Below are 14,003 nucleotides of genomic sequence, written 5' to 3' on the forward strand. Positions count from 1 at the left end.
GATCCTAAGTCAAGTGCGAGAGGGGGTATATCAATCAACTTATGGATTTGAGCTTTTAGAGTAGAGGAAGCTTTTACTTGAGTATTGAAAAGGCAAATTTGAGGATGCCGCCAATTGGTATTGAAAGGAAATCGACCTGCTGAAGGTCGGGTGAAGAAGAACCAAGATTTTCAACCGCTATTCGAATTCTTGAACCTAGGAAATAACAAAGGGACCCTAGTGGTAAAAAAGACAAATGCATTGCACTGAACTAGGTCATGCATCTCAAAGATACACCTAAAGAGGTCTATGAAAAGTGGAATTCTCCTCCTAAGGTAAACATACAAGAAGTACAATACTTTTCTCCAAGCATTGGGGTTTATTTGACTAGGAGCAAGATGAAACTTATTGAAAATCGACACAGATAAGGGATGAATAGGTAACCGAAAACCGCCATCCATGATGTCCTTATACACCTCTATCTCACGGGGTCAGACCCGGGGAGCCTTTCTTTAGGATCGGGGGCTCTATAGACATAGTCATCGAGCCGGTCATACCTAGCAAGACATTTCTCTAACTTGAGCAGGGAGTTGTAAAGGCTATAACCTCTTGAAATCTCGAGAGGGACAATCTCACCAGCTGGATCCCGCCCGATTTCTAAAATTTTGTTTGGGAAGCTTGGTAGAGCCAATATGCCTCTTGGGAGAATTAGAAACAAATATTTGAGGTTCGATTGAAGAAGTCCTGTTATCAGAATCACGAATGGATCTATTGGATGAAGGGAAGATTCGCTAGGCAGCCTATCCAAGGAGTCATAAGGACAATCAGCTCGGGGAAGGCTGAAGCCCGAAGTTAGGTCAGTCCCCGACCAGCCGCGAAGCTAGTCAGGTTTTGACCAACTTAGTGGATGGTCGTCGACCGGCCCTTTCGACGAAGGTTCTATCGACTCATTACATTCTTCTTCGCCACTCTTGTTGGAGGTAATGATAGTCTTATACATTTAACAAAGAGAGAGAGAGAGAGAGAGAGAGAGAGAGAGAGAGAGAGAGAAAAGAGGGGAAAAGCAAAAACTCTAAGTAAAAATCTTGGAATGAAGGAGGAAAATGTTACCTTGAGGAGGAGAAAATCTAGGATGTTGAGGATGAGTGGAAGTGATTTCAAATAAGAGACCACCCCCCCTTAATAGGCAAAAGGGATTCAAAATTTTTTTGGGGGGGAAATTCCCTCCAAGACTATGTCCATTGGTTGGGTGCCAAATGTACAATGAAATAGTTGTCCGGACTAAATTGTACTACTCGACTTGCTCATTTGAGCTAATTTTATTTATGTAAAAAAAATCCAGATAAAGGAAGTGCTACTCCTCTGTCGAAAAAATATCGACAAGGAGCAGGAGGGCTAATGATATCAGTTAACATAGGAAACTGCCTCCAAAGATAAGCAATGTAAATCATTGCATGTCAATGCGAAGCCGTCGATATCCCGAAACGGTCCACCTCCACACGAGACTACCTATCCCCCAGGGGCAAGGCTTTACCTCTGTGCTAGATCGTCGACCCACCATGGGCGCTCCACCTCAACGCGAGGCCGTCGACCCCCCATGGCCGCCCTACTTCTACACGAGCCCATCGACCCTTGGGGGAGTCTACCTCTACGAGAGATCATCGACCCCCCAGGGTGCTATACCTCTACGCGAGACCGTCGACCCTCCTAGGGGCACTCTATCTCTACATAAGATCACCGATCGACGTGAAATTGTTTATAGGGTCATCTCAATACTTAGCTACAAAAAATCTCGGATGAATTGACAAGGATACATGATGGTTACTCAGACCCAACCTCTGAGCGGGAAGTTAAGATCCCCCACTCAAAACGTGGAGATGGTGGGGAGGCTAACGTGGGACACGTGGTACCATTACCACCCGACTTCCGACACCTATAAATACCCTCGAGGCCGACACGAGTATGGGCGATAGCATTTTTCCTAGCCATCTAAATTCATCTTCATACTTCCCAATATCATTTACTGATTATCACGCCGGAGGTAAAATGGGGGAGAAAGCCCCGCCTTCAATTTTCAGGTTACTCATGCCCAACGAAGTAGTAGAAATGCCAAATGCCACTAGGTAGACGGAAATGTATTATTCCACAATCATCTCACATACTATTGTCAATTCGTCAAACTGCTTTTGAGCCTTCAGGAGCCTTGTGGAACTGTCTTAGGATGAATTTATCTAGCAAGGTCGAGTGTACGTGTGCATCAAATTTAAGGAAAGGAGTTAATGAAAATTCTTAAGGCGTGAACACATAATTAATTTTTTCTTAAATGAAAGCACATTAGAGTTAACACAACATGTAGGTAGCATTTGCATTAAAACACTTGGACCATATGTCAACGATGTATATTAATACATGAACAAAAGAGCATAGTTATCGCGTAGGTAACAAAATGCTTCGACAACTTACTGATATAGTGATATAAAAACATTTTGGGTATATATACTCCAATTCAATTTGTTTACATAAGAGAAAATCTTGAGATTGTCTTTCAAAGTGGTGTTGACAATCATCCAACATTTGACAAGCTGACATGGTTTGAAATTTTAACATACTTGACGGACTTTTTTTAAATCAAGAGTTGAATTAGTGGATAATGGACAAGGGACGGGAAAGAGACGGTATTTGGAGACAACCAAAATTTGCAACTCAATCTTGGGGAAAAAGACATAATTTCATACTTAAAATTAGGAATTTCCATTGTGATTATATTAAATAAGAAATAAAATACTTTCAAATCACAATAAAAATAGAAGAAAAAACAGAAAAAGGTGGCTCCTGTTGTAAATAATATAATTATTAGTGCATCACAATTATACACGTGTAGTCTTAATTTTTTTTATTGTATCCCTAATTCTTCCCTATAATATTGGTCTATGATTTTCAATATAATAAACACATTGACATTTCTAATTTCTTCTCTCCTCTCTCTAGTTTATAACGGTTCCTAATTTTTTAAGCCCATTTTTTATGGTCATTATCTGAAAACTCTTTTTTTAGATTACGTATTTTTAACTACACATTAACATAATAAAAATGTTATGCAAGTAAATTAAAAAAAATAAAAAATTTTAACCACGTATTGTTTTAAAAATTACTATTCAAAACATTTATTTTTCTAATAATGACAATAAAGCATGGACTCGATATCTATATATTTAGCCCATCACCATTAATATAGGAGATTTCATTTAAAAGGCTCAGTTAAAACAAAACAAAAATTATTTATAAAGCCTAAGAACTATCTTTTTTAGTTAGATAGTCTAAAGATATAAAGAAAAGGAAAATACATTTTGTAAATTACGAAAATATCATTGTCTATAAAAAGACATAATGCCCTAATTTCCCTTTAGCCCTAATTCAATTTTTGCTTTCTTTCTTCCACAGTCATGATGACATTTCTGTGCAATTATTCTCTTTTTATTATCACCATCTTCTCTTCTTCATGAAATCCTAAAATCTAATACCTTTATTCCGTTGAATACTCATTTGGTTGAAGTGAGTAATCAAAGTTTACAATATTCTTGTTGGATATTTGGAGAACGAGAAAATGTAATGTTAAATTTCAATATATTGGACTGCTTTCTTTTTAATTTTTCTGAATCATTTCTTCATGTTATTGTGGTTTGCATTTATGGTGTTCATTTGTCAATAATAACTTTGATTTCATTTAATCATTGAATTAGTGCTTTGATATGTGTTGCTTTTCATTATTTCTCATTACCTCTCATTTTTAAAGCGAATATGTTGGTAAACACATGTTTAACCATTCTATTTGTTGTTCTACTATGAAACTTGCATTTCATTTTTTTCCTTTTCTGAACAACTTATATATCGTTTTCTGCAACTCATAACTACATACACTTCATTGCCTAATGTACGAAGTTTGATATTTGATGAAATTTTTAAAATTATTGTGTTGATTGCAGTTACGGATATCGTGGATATGTTATGGATTCAGTTTGTTATCTAGTAAGTTAGAGAGATATTGAAGGTCGATACAATGCTATAAAAAAAGGAGATGTCAACTTTTGTCCTTATAATGCCAAAGGCTTCAACCGTAAGAAATATGGTCATGTTCGCTCTACTTGTAAGGGCCGAACAGCTAGTAGTGAAACATAAAATTGTAATATTTTCGTAACTTGTAGTTTTATTATTTTATATTTATTGGAAGTAAAAATAATTTATTAGATTTAGCAATCATTGTACGATTATCGCTTTTGTACTATTGGAACAAAATTAAAGTCATTTTACGTTATTGCATTTTTTCACATTACAAACAAATGTATAAATTCTCATAATGACATTGAAATCGTTCTTGAAACGCAAAATGATATTAATGTCATTCCAATACGAAAATTGTACAGATTCACATAACAACAATGAAATCTTTCTTGAGACAAACGAAATTGATATGGTTCCAATATGAAAAAACAAAATTTATTACTAATTTTCATAACGACATTGAAGTCGTTATAGACCAATAAAACGAAATAAAAGTCGTTATATAAAGAATTTGCACAGCGCACGAGACATAGAGAGCTGTTGTGCTCGTCTAATGGACCATTTTATTCTCTTGGGTGATAAACAACTTAGAGGTGCACACACCAACCAAATTTTCTTTGGTTAACATTTTGGTCCCCGAATTTTCGTCCTTCGTTCAATGGATACCTTTTCTCATACAATTTTCAAAAAAACAACAACAAATCATAAGTATCAAACTCACGAAATACATAACGATATTCATATTGTTTCAATACAATTTTGACGACATTGATATCGTTTTCAGTTCAATTCATAATAATTTTTAGTCATGACGATATAATTTTAATTTCATATTAAAAGAAACAATATCTATATCATCATAATTACGATTTGAACTGAAACAATTTCAAACTCATTAAATTTGTACTAAAGTGATATGGATGTCGTTATATTATTTCATGGGTTTAATAAATAACGATATCATTATCGTTTCAGTAGAATTTTGATGATATTGACATCGTTTCAGTTTAAATCATAACTAAAATGACATATATACCTTTAGTTTATATAAAATGATAAATATATTATTTCTGTTAAAAACGATAATTCAACCGTCCGCGACCAATCGTCATGCATCCGACATATATTGGATATTCGAAATTGGTCATCAAGTGGGTTCAATTTCACACAAAAGAAACTATGGAAAATTTGTATTTTCATGATTGTATACCACCTTTGAACTATTATAACAGAAAGAAAGTATCCTCGTTCGCTTTCTAAGTTATTCAAGTGATATCAACTCACTTGATGACCTCTTCTAATTGTCCTACGTATGTCGAAGGCATGTCAGGTGATTATGAACGGTCGAATCGTTGTTTTTAGCTAAAACGATACAATAATTACTTTATTTGAAAGAAACGATATCCATGTTATTGTAGTTATGCTTTGAATTGGAATGATTTCAAACTCATCAAATTTGTACTAAAATAATATTGACGTCGTTATGTTATTTTTTGGGTTTGATACATAACGATATCATTATCGTTCCAGTATAATTTTGATGACATTGATATTATTTCAGTTTAAATCATAACTAAAATGACATATATATGGTTTTAGTTTATGTAAAACGATTTTCATGTCGTTTTTGCTAAAAATAATAATTCGACTGCCATGACCACCGAGCATGCCTCCAACATATATAGGACGATCAAAGGAAGTTTTCAAGTGAGTTGATATCACTCGACAACTTAGAAAGAGCCAATGAAGGTACTTTCTTTCTACCGAAATAGTTTGAAGATGTGACATAATTATGGAAACACAAACGTTCCAGTAGTTTCCTTTAAGTGAGATCGAACCTACTTAGTAACCTCTTCGATCGTCTTACGTATGTCGAAAGCTTGATGGGCAATTTTGGACGGTCGCATCATCGTTTTTAGTAAAAAATTTGGGAGTATAGTTGCACTTTATTCCTTATTTTTTATATAAATACGATGGTATATTCGTCATTTTACACATTTTTATTGAGAAAATGAATGAAAATGATGGTTTTCGTAATGAAATATGAAAATAACAGTGAAAATATCAATAAATGAAAAGTTAGAGGCGTGTTGCACAAGAATATTTGATGGTAGGGACGTTTTGTATTAATTATCTTTTTAATAAATTATTTGGATTCATTTGTATTTTTTTAAAAGTTTGGGGATATAATTGTAATTTGTTATTTAATGTTTCTTTTTTGTTTTATTTAAATAGGATGGTATATTTGTTATTTGACTTTTTTTTTTAATTTAAAAATTAGATGAAAATTATATTATTCATAATAAAAGGTTAAAATAGAAGTAAAAATCTCAAAGAATGAAAAGTAATGATGTTTTACACATTAATATTAAAAGATAATGATGTTTTGTGCTAAAGTTTTCTTTTCTTTTAAAAAATTTGATCAAAGGCTGAGAGAGAGAAACATTGTGGGGTGGTCATTTGAACTAATTCCCCATTAATCTAATGCCCTAGCCTCATAAAAATGGCTTAAAAACCCTAATTAAACCCACACTCTCTCATCTATTCATCTCCCTAGTCCCTAGAATTTCTGTAGATAAATAGAGAAAAGCACGAGAGTTGAAATTCACTCGAAATCCAATCCATTCGCCACTCCCAGCCGCAACCGGCAGCCCCATACAGCGACCCGCCGTCGCAGATTTCTTTCTGCCGCCAGGTTCCAGCAGGGAGTCACGGCATTTGAGGTGAATTATTTTTATTTTTATTTTTATTTTTTTTACTGCCTCGATATATCCGCCTCCAAAACTAGAAATTTTTGTCGCCAGTACGGCAGTACATATACTGTATATACAGATATAATCGTTTTAATTTTGGAATTTTGTGATTATTTTGGAGTCGGAAATAAGATGACAGTTTTGATATACACTCATTAGGGAGTTAATTGTTCCAATGTTGGATTATTCTCAATTCACAGGATGTCTACAGGCTCTCACAAGGATATGACCCCATGTAAATTTTTTATTGCAAAAAATAATAGTAATACTTCTGAAGTTTCTCCCTGTGAGTGTTGGTCCATGACTTTGATTGGTTAACGAAATTTAAAATGTCGTGTTTTGATCACTAAATTTAGTTTAATGTCTTTGATTGCTCACTGAATTTAGGTCCGTGTGTCTTACATATCTCACTGAAATTTAAAATGTCGAATTTTGGCTATTGAAATTTGAAATATGTCGTACGTTACTCATTAGTATAACTGTTGAATTTTGAAAAATATCGAGTTTACAGTGAGTGATGTGCAATATTTTTCAAAGTTTAGTGATTAATGTACAATATTTTTCAAAGTTCAGCGACTAATGTACAACATTTTTCAAAGTTCAGTGGTCAAAACTCGATATTTTAAATTTTAATGAGCAATCGAAGACACGGACCTAAGTTCAGTGATCAAAATTCGATATTTTAAATTTCAGTGATCAATCAAAGATATAGACCTAAGTTCAGTGATCATTGGAACAATCAACTCCTCATTAGGTTATTTTAGTATGAAGTTAGTGGTCTTCTAGGGGAGTCAACGAATTTGATTTTATTTCTCAATTGCCATACAACTTTATATTTAGTATTATCATGACATTTAATTTGATTTATTTCACTGTGACAATCCAATTTCATATAAAATTTCACCATGATCATCCAAATTCTTTTCACCCATCTCACTAATTTAATAGGGGTAAAATGATAACTTTGCATTATATATATAAAATAAATTGAAAAAAACAAAAATAAATTTTTTTTGAATTTTAAAAATCATTTTTTCAATAATTTTTTTTTTATATTAAAAACATTTTTCTGAATAAGTTTCTATTTTATTTTTTTAAAAGGAACTTTTTTTTTCTAAAATAACTTTTTATTTTTTGTCTAAGTAAATTTTTTTTAAATAAGTTTTTTATTTTTTTAAGTAACTTTTTTTTAAATAAGTTTTTATTTTATTTTATTTTATTTTTTTAAAATAAGTTTTTATTTTTAAAATTTATTTTATACACATAATCTTAAGTGACATTTTTGCCTATTTTAAAATTAGTGAAAATTGCGAAAAGAAATTAGGTCTCCATTGTGAAATAAAATCAAATTGGGTGGCTAGGTGATATTAATTATAAAGTTGGGTGGTCGTGATGAAACAACATCAAATTGAGTGGTCATATTGACACTAAGTATAAAGTTGGGTGGTCATTGATGGATTTGACCCTCATGTAGGATATTTCCAAATTGGTATCATATACCTATATTGTGCACGGGGCTATAATAGCTACTAGATTTATTTTTCAGAAAGTGTTTTCTGCCATAGTTTTATTCAATAGGTAATAATATTATACTTCAGAAAAAAGGTTATGTTATTAATTTTTTTTTTTTTTAAATACAGCTATGAGAATTAGAGGTGGGCGCGGGTCGGTTCGGTTCGGTTCGGTTCTAAAGAGAATTGAACCGAACCAAAATTTTCGGGTATCTAGTAAATGGAATCATCGGGTCCAAATATAATTATGGAACCGTTCGGGTTCGGTTCAGTTCCGTATTATAATTAAAAATTTTAACATTTATAACAATATTATATAAATACAACTAATGACACATTAAATGGTTTTGGAATGTCAGAGACTAGTAGACTACATTGTTCAAATGATCGCTACGGTCAAAGTTTCGATCGACGGAGGTCACAACTTCGATTGGAGATCGCAGTGTCGACCGACAATTGTATAGATTTTGGAATGTCAGCGAGGTTGCGAGAGTCGAGACAACGTTATGCACTTTAGTGTAGGTATTTAGGGTTATTTAGTGGGTTGGATCTTTGTTGGGCTAAGAAATGAAACAATAAAATTGGTAATTGGGCCAAAAATTAAAAAATTAGAAATGAAACAAATTATTGGGCCAAAAATTTGGATTTAGAAATTGTTAATTTATTTAAAAAAATTAAAATTAAATTAATTTGATTTATTCAATATAAAAAAAATTAGAAAGATTCGATTTTTATTCGGTTTTTCGGTTCTTGGTCTAGAATCGAGAACGTACGGTTCTCAGTTCAGATACCCGTTCGGGTATTTAATTTGACAAGAGCCATCGGGTTCGGTTCGGGAGATTTGCCCAGCCCTAATGAGAATTTTGATTAAAATTCTTTAATTCACTGAAAAGTAACATGGCACCAAATGCATGCATGTCTGCACAATTTTTATAAAGTTGTGGACATGTAAGATGAAAGAGAAATAAGTGCTCCCCATTTTTCAGTTTTCACATGGACAGTACATAATCCCATTCCTTACACTCTGGATTACATATATTTTGCCATTACTTTCTGACCTTTATGTTGGTTTGGGGGGTAATTTTCTTGATTTTGCATTTTCCTTTACTTCACTAAGTATTTTATATAATTTTTTTGTCAAGAGATTTTGTTTTTAGCTTTCTTTTGATGTATTACATTAGTGGATTGCAATTCTTTATGTTTTCAAATGAATATGTATGTTCTCTATATATTATTGCCCCATTTTATATGATTTCATATTTAAACCTAATGCAGGTTGCTTATCCGATGGAGGGAGGAGATAGCTTACTGGACACAATTTTTGAAGAGGAGAGTCTTGATGATGCTCAAGATGTTGAGATGCATGATGCCGAAGAAGGAGAGTTAATCTGCCAGGCGACAAAGGCTAAATTAGGAGATGGCTGTGGTACTACCATTGATAGCCACAAATCTCACAATAATAATTCCAGGAACAAGAAGAAGAAAAAGAAGAACAAGCGAAGGCGAGGCAATTCTGGCTCAGATGTCACAGACATTAACAGGTGATTAGTTTTCCTTAGGATATCCATACACAATTGACAATTTGGTCACGAGTGTTCATTTTTCTATTAGCACTTCATACATACTGTTGAGGTGGTCTCCATTCATTTTGTCTCAATAGAGTGGTCCCACCTCCCAGACTGGATTTGCCTTTTAGAAAACGAGCCTCTCAGATTATCTAAGATGTTTGGTATATTTAGCATGTAAAGTGGAGTTTAATCTTCTGATAACCTGGAAATATCACTTCTGTAATGGGATCATAATGGAAGATTTCCACCTTTAGTTTGTGAATATAACATACTGACGGAAGCATATTTTCTTTGTAATCAAGGAATATGTAGTCTGCTGATTTGTTGTATAAAACACTTGTATCTGTTATTAGGAATATATGGATCATATGCAGTTGTGATCCCTTTGCTTTTGGCTCTTCTAAATAGGGAGTTGTGAAATATCTCCAGATTAATCATTGTTTTTCTCATCTGTAGTAATTATGTTCATGGCTGGTGACCATTCCTCTTTACGTTTTTATCTGTAGGTTTGTTTCAGATGTCTGCAAGCGCTTAAGGGAGAGAAAATCTTATCTTGTGTGGACTGCCGTTAGTTGTCTCGGGGTATCTGCTTTAAGTGATCTTGTCAAAGAGGTACTATTTCCATTTTTCTTTCTGTGTGTTATTGTGTTGTACGTCATTGTTGAACCTTCTAATGGCTTGACATTGGTGACCGTTGATCTTCATTTGGCATACGACTTTATCGTTAACTTGATCTGGACTAGTGCTGTTATAGATCCACAAAGTTCTTGTCCAATTTAGGATTTTTGGAGAGAATCACAATGCTTTCGTCATGTAAAGTATTTTGAATTTGTCAAAAAGTAACTGAAATGAGGGATTTTTATTTATTATTACTCTTTTTTATTTTTTTGTTTTTGTGTGTGTGTAGTCCATGGTATGGATTAATGGTGAGGGGAAATAAGATTGAATTCACTGAAGTACATCTAAAAAATTCTTCACGATGAAGAATTGGTGTTTTTTTTTTTTTTTTTTTTTTTTTAAAAAGAAAAAGCTTCACTTGATTATTTAGTTTTAATTTGGATGGTGTATTTTGTTAATTATTCTAAAGACCCATCAGCGTATACGTCCAGCCTGTTTGCACAATCATCGTCTAGAGATTGGTATTTGGTAAGTGGATTGAGGTTATCGTGTGGGTTCCTACTCCTTGTAGCTTGTGTATCTCCTCTAATACGGCTCAATATCGATAGTAGAATCTATTATCCATTTTTTGTGTAAGATCGAGAAATAATCATGTCAAAATTCCAATTAAAGGTGAGATATTCTAATCGACCATATATGTCTATATAAGGATCTGCTGCCTTTCTTAGTTCTGATCATCAATAATGTTTCCTTGAACTACAGATACATCTTGCTGAAGCCATTTCACCAGCGAACCTTTCATCTGAGATAGCTTCTGGCTGAATCTCTTCATAGTTTCCCATTGATATAGGCTGATTCAAGTGGTTTTCCAACTTCTACCACACGGTATGCTAATAAAATTGCACACTACTCAGAGGACTTGTATCGTCCCCGGATTGTAAGAGAAAGCACCGTGCTAAATAAGAAAGAGAAGGTCTACTGAGGGAAAAAAAAGACAGTGAAGATACCTGTTTTCACATAGTTGAATTTAAAATCCAAGAGATTTTTATGAGTGTAACTGTGAAAGAGAGGAAGCTTGTGGTTAGATGGCAAGCGGTCAAGCACATTTTGAGTCTGAACTCATAATAGGAAAATAAGGATGTGGCCTTGGAGATATATTAAGTTCAGAAAGCTATTCGGACAAATTGATTAATTGCCCTCTATCTCATTGGTCCATTTATTTGATCTATCAATATGATAAATTAAAAATTGTTTCTTACAACACCTACTAATGGTGGCATTAATGCTTGATTCACGAGCTCTTTTATTTTGACCATCTCTGCAAGTAATACTGACAAATGTTATGTCTTTAAGGGTTGAATTTATACGTACTGTGAATTCATATTTGAAAGTTTTATGATACTTGGGTTTCAAAATAAGTTTGTTGTATTTGGTTGTATTTGGGTAATTCTTTGTCATGCTTTCCGAGGATGAGATTGTCATCAGTACTTGGCCAAATGCAGTTTGCACTTTATGCTAGTTTTTTTGACATATAATTAGTTAGAAATAAACTTGTAGGTTGATGCAATTCAAGCCTGTGGTGGTCAGAAGACTGCTGATGGCAGACGATTTCGAAGTGGCGGTGGCATATTATGGAGTATCATCAAAGTGCGAGATTCCAATGCTTACAAAGAGATAATGAAAAAAGGAAGAGAATTTGAGGTATGTTTGGATTTCATTTCTCTCTGTTTGCCATTTGAACTTGATCCCTACATTTTTTAGTTACCTGGGCAAACGTGGAATATATAGAAGTCACGTGTGAACTTAATGAGCATGTTTGGCTAAGCTTAAGGAGAGGTTTAATCTTTTTATCTCTCAACGTGTTTGGATAATTGACTTATTATACTCTTTAGTAAGAAAAGGAGTTACTTGTTTTGATAGTAACTCTAACAGTACAATTCAGAATTTAAAAAATTAAAAAAATGAAAGAAATATGGTGATTTATTCTGGACAGTAAATTTCGGATGGTGGATCGTAATATATTCATTCTGTTATTTTTTCTTCATTTATTAACTTGTGCTGATTCTCCATCAAATGATTAGCGGCACTTAAAAGTAGATCAAACCTTTTAGGTTACTCATCTTGTTAAATATGATTTTCAAATTTACATTTTATTGTCAGAACTTAATTTTTCTAGAAAGCAAGTCTTGATTTACTTTCTAGAAATAATTAATTAATTAATATTTTTCATTTTTATTTTTATTTATGTTTTTGTATGGCCAAATAGTAGATTTCTTGCATGTCAAAGCCGTAGGCAGTCCAGACATCAATGAAATATGTACTAGATTTGTATAGAAAATCAGTTGCAATGATAGATTTCTAGGGATTTGATGTTTCACATTTCCTCTTCAGGAATTATTTTAGAAACTATTGCTTTGGAACTGACAAATGTAAGGGTAAACCAGAGAATAAGACGAAATCGGCCTTTTATGTATAGTAACTGTATTTCTTTTGGTTCGCATCATGTTCTTGTGAAGGATTTACGCCATAAGTTTGTATGCGATAGGTTGCATAGTTTTTCATTCACGCTTAACATCGGTATTGTACATACATTTTGCAGAAGCAATTTAAGCAACAAGTCTACAGTAAACAAGAACCAATGAAAAGTAAAGCTGCTGCCCATAACTCAACAGATCAACTTGCAGTCAATTTTCCAGATGGATTAGAACTTGAATCTAATCCGCACAATCAGCTTGAACAGTTGAGTGATGCACAGAAACGTGTGCCTGTTCATGATCGAATACGGATGCCAGTTTCGTATGACGATTTGCTCGCAGGAGAGGATCCAAAATATGAATAAGCTTAATTATCCATCAAAATACTTGAGCCCCTGAAGTTGATCTATCATACTCGCTACATTTTTTTTTCTTCGTCTATTTTTTGTGGGGTGAAAGGAAATAGATTACATTGTTTTGTTTTCATTTGTGTGTGATAGTAAAGACGTGCCATGTTTTGATGGATGGTATACAGGAATGCTTTTATTTGGTGAATTGGATGAAGGGAAATCCACACATTGCCCTTATGTTTGTTTGTATCAAGTGCCTATCTAATTTACTCCTTGCTTTCGATAGGTGGGACCGTTCCTCCTCCTCATAAATTTGACATACTTATTTGGCAAATAGTCGTGACTTTTAATTTAAGTCTATTCCATGATCAATATGAAGTTTACTAAGATCACGGAAAAGTTTGTTATAACCACTTGAGATTAATAAGATATTGAGTATTAGATTGACTTAAATTAAATGTCACAATTATTTGTCAAATATATGTATTAAATTTATGAATGGAAAGAACGCCTCCATTCAATCGGAGTTTACATAAAATATCAAAAGGAAATTTATTAAAGGATATTAAATCATTAAGAGTGTCATCTTTAAGAGAGAAAATAGCAATTGCAGTGTTAGCAAGTTTGTCCAACATTTAGCTAGTGTTGGGAAAAACCCTTGGCGGCTGTGATAGTGTAAACGGTCCGTACG

General features: G+C 33.4%; 1 protein-coding gene across 1 annotated transcript; it reads left to right on the forward strand.

Moving 5' to 3' along the window:
* The first annotated feature begins 6,451 nt into the window (after nt 1–6,451).
* LOC111368532 lies at nt 6,452–13,565 on the forward strand. The gene is made up of 5 exons (XM_022989814.1): nt 6,452–6,761; nt 9,578–9,843; nt 10,377–10,482; nt 12,046–12,189; nt 13,088–13,565. Exons 2-5 carry the CDS (start codon nt 9,590–9,592, stop codon nt 13,325–13,327), a joined length of 744 nt encoding a protein of 247 aa, XP_022845582.1. The 5' UTR covers nt 6,452–6,761; nt 9,578–9,589; the 3' UTR covers nt 13,328–13,565.
* The last annotated feature ends 438 nt before the right edge of the window (nt 13,566–14,003 follow it).

The sequence above is a fragment of the Olea europaea genome, chromosome 19 (assembly GCF_002742605.1).
Source record: "Olea europaea var. sylvestris chromosome 19, O_europaea_v1, whole genome shotgun sequence".
Classification (NCBI taxonomy): Eukaryota; Viridiplantae; Streptophyta; class Magnoliopsida; order Lamiales; family Oleaceae; genus Olea; species Olea europaea.

Coding starts and splice junctions, on each gene's coding strand:
- LOC111368532 (XM_022989814.1), top strand. CDS start 9,590: ATGGAGGGAGGAGATAGCTTACTGGACACAATTTTTGAAGAGGAGAGT. Junction 10,483..12,045: donor TAAGTGATCTTGTCAAAGAG/GTACTATTTCCA, acceptor ATAAACTTGTAG/GTTGATGCAATTCAAGCCTG. Junction 12,190..13,087: donor AAAAAGGAAGAGAATTTGAG/GTATGTTTGGAT, acceptor TACATTTTGCAG/AAGCAATTTAAGCAACAAGT.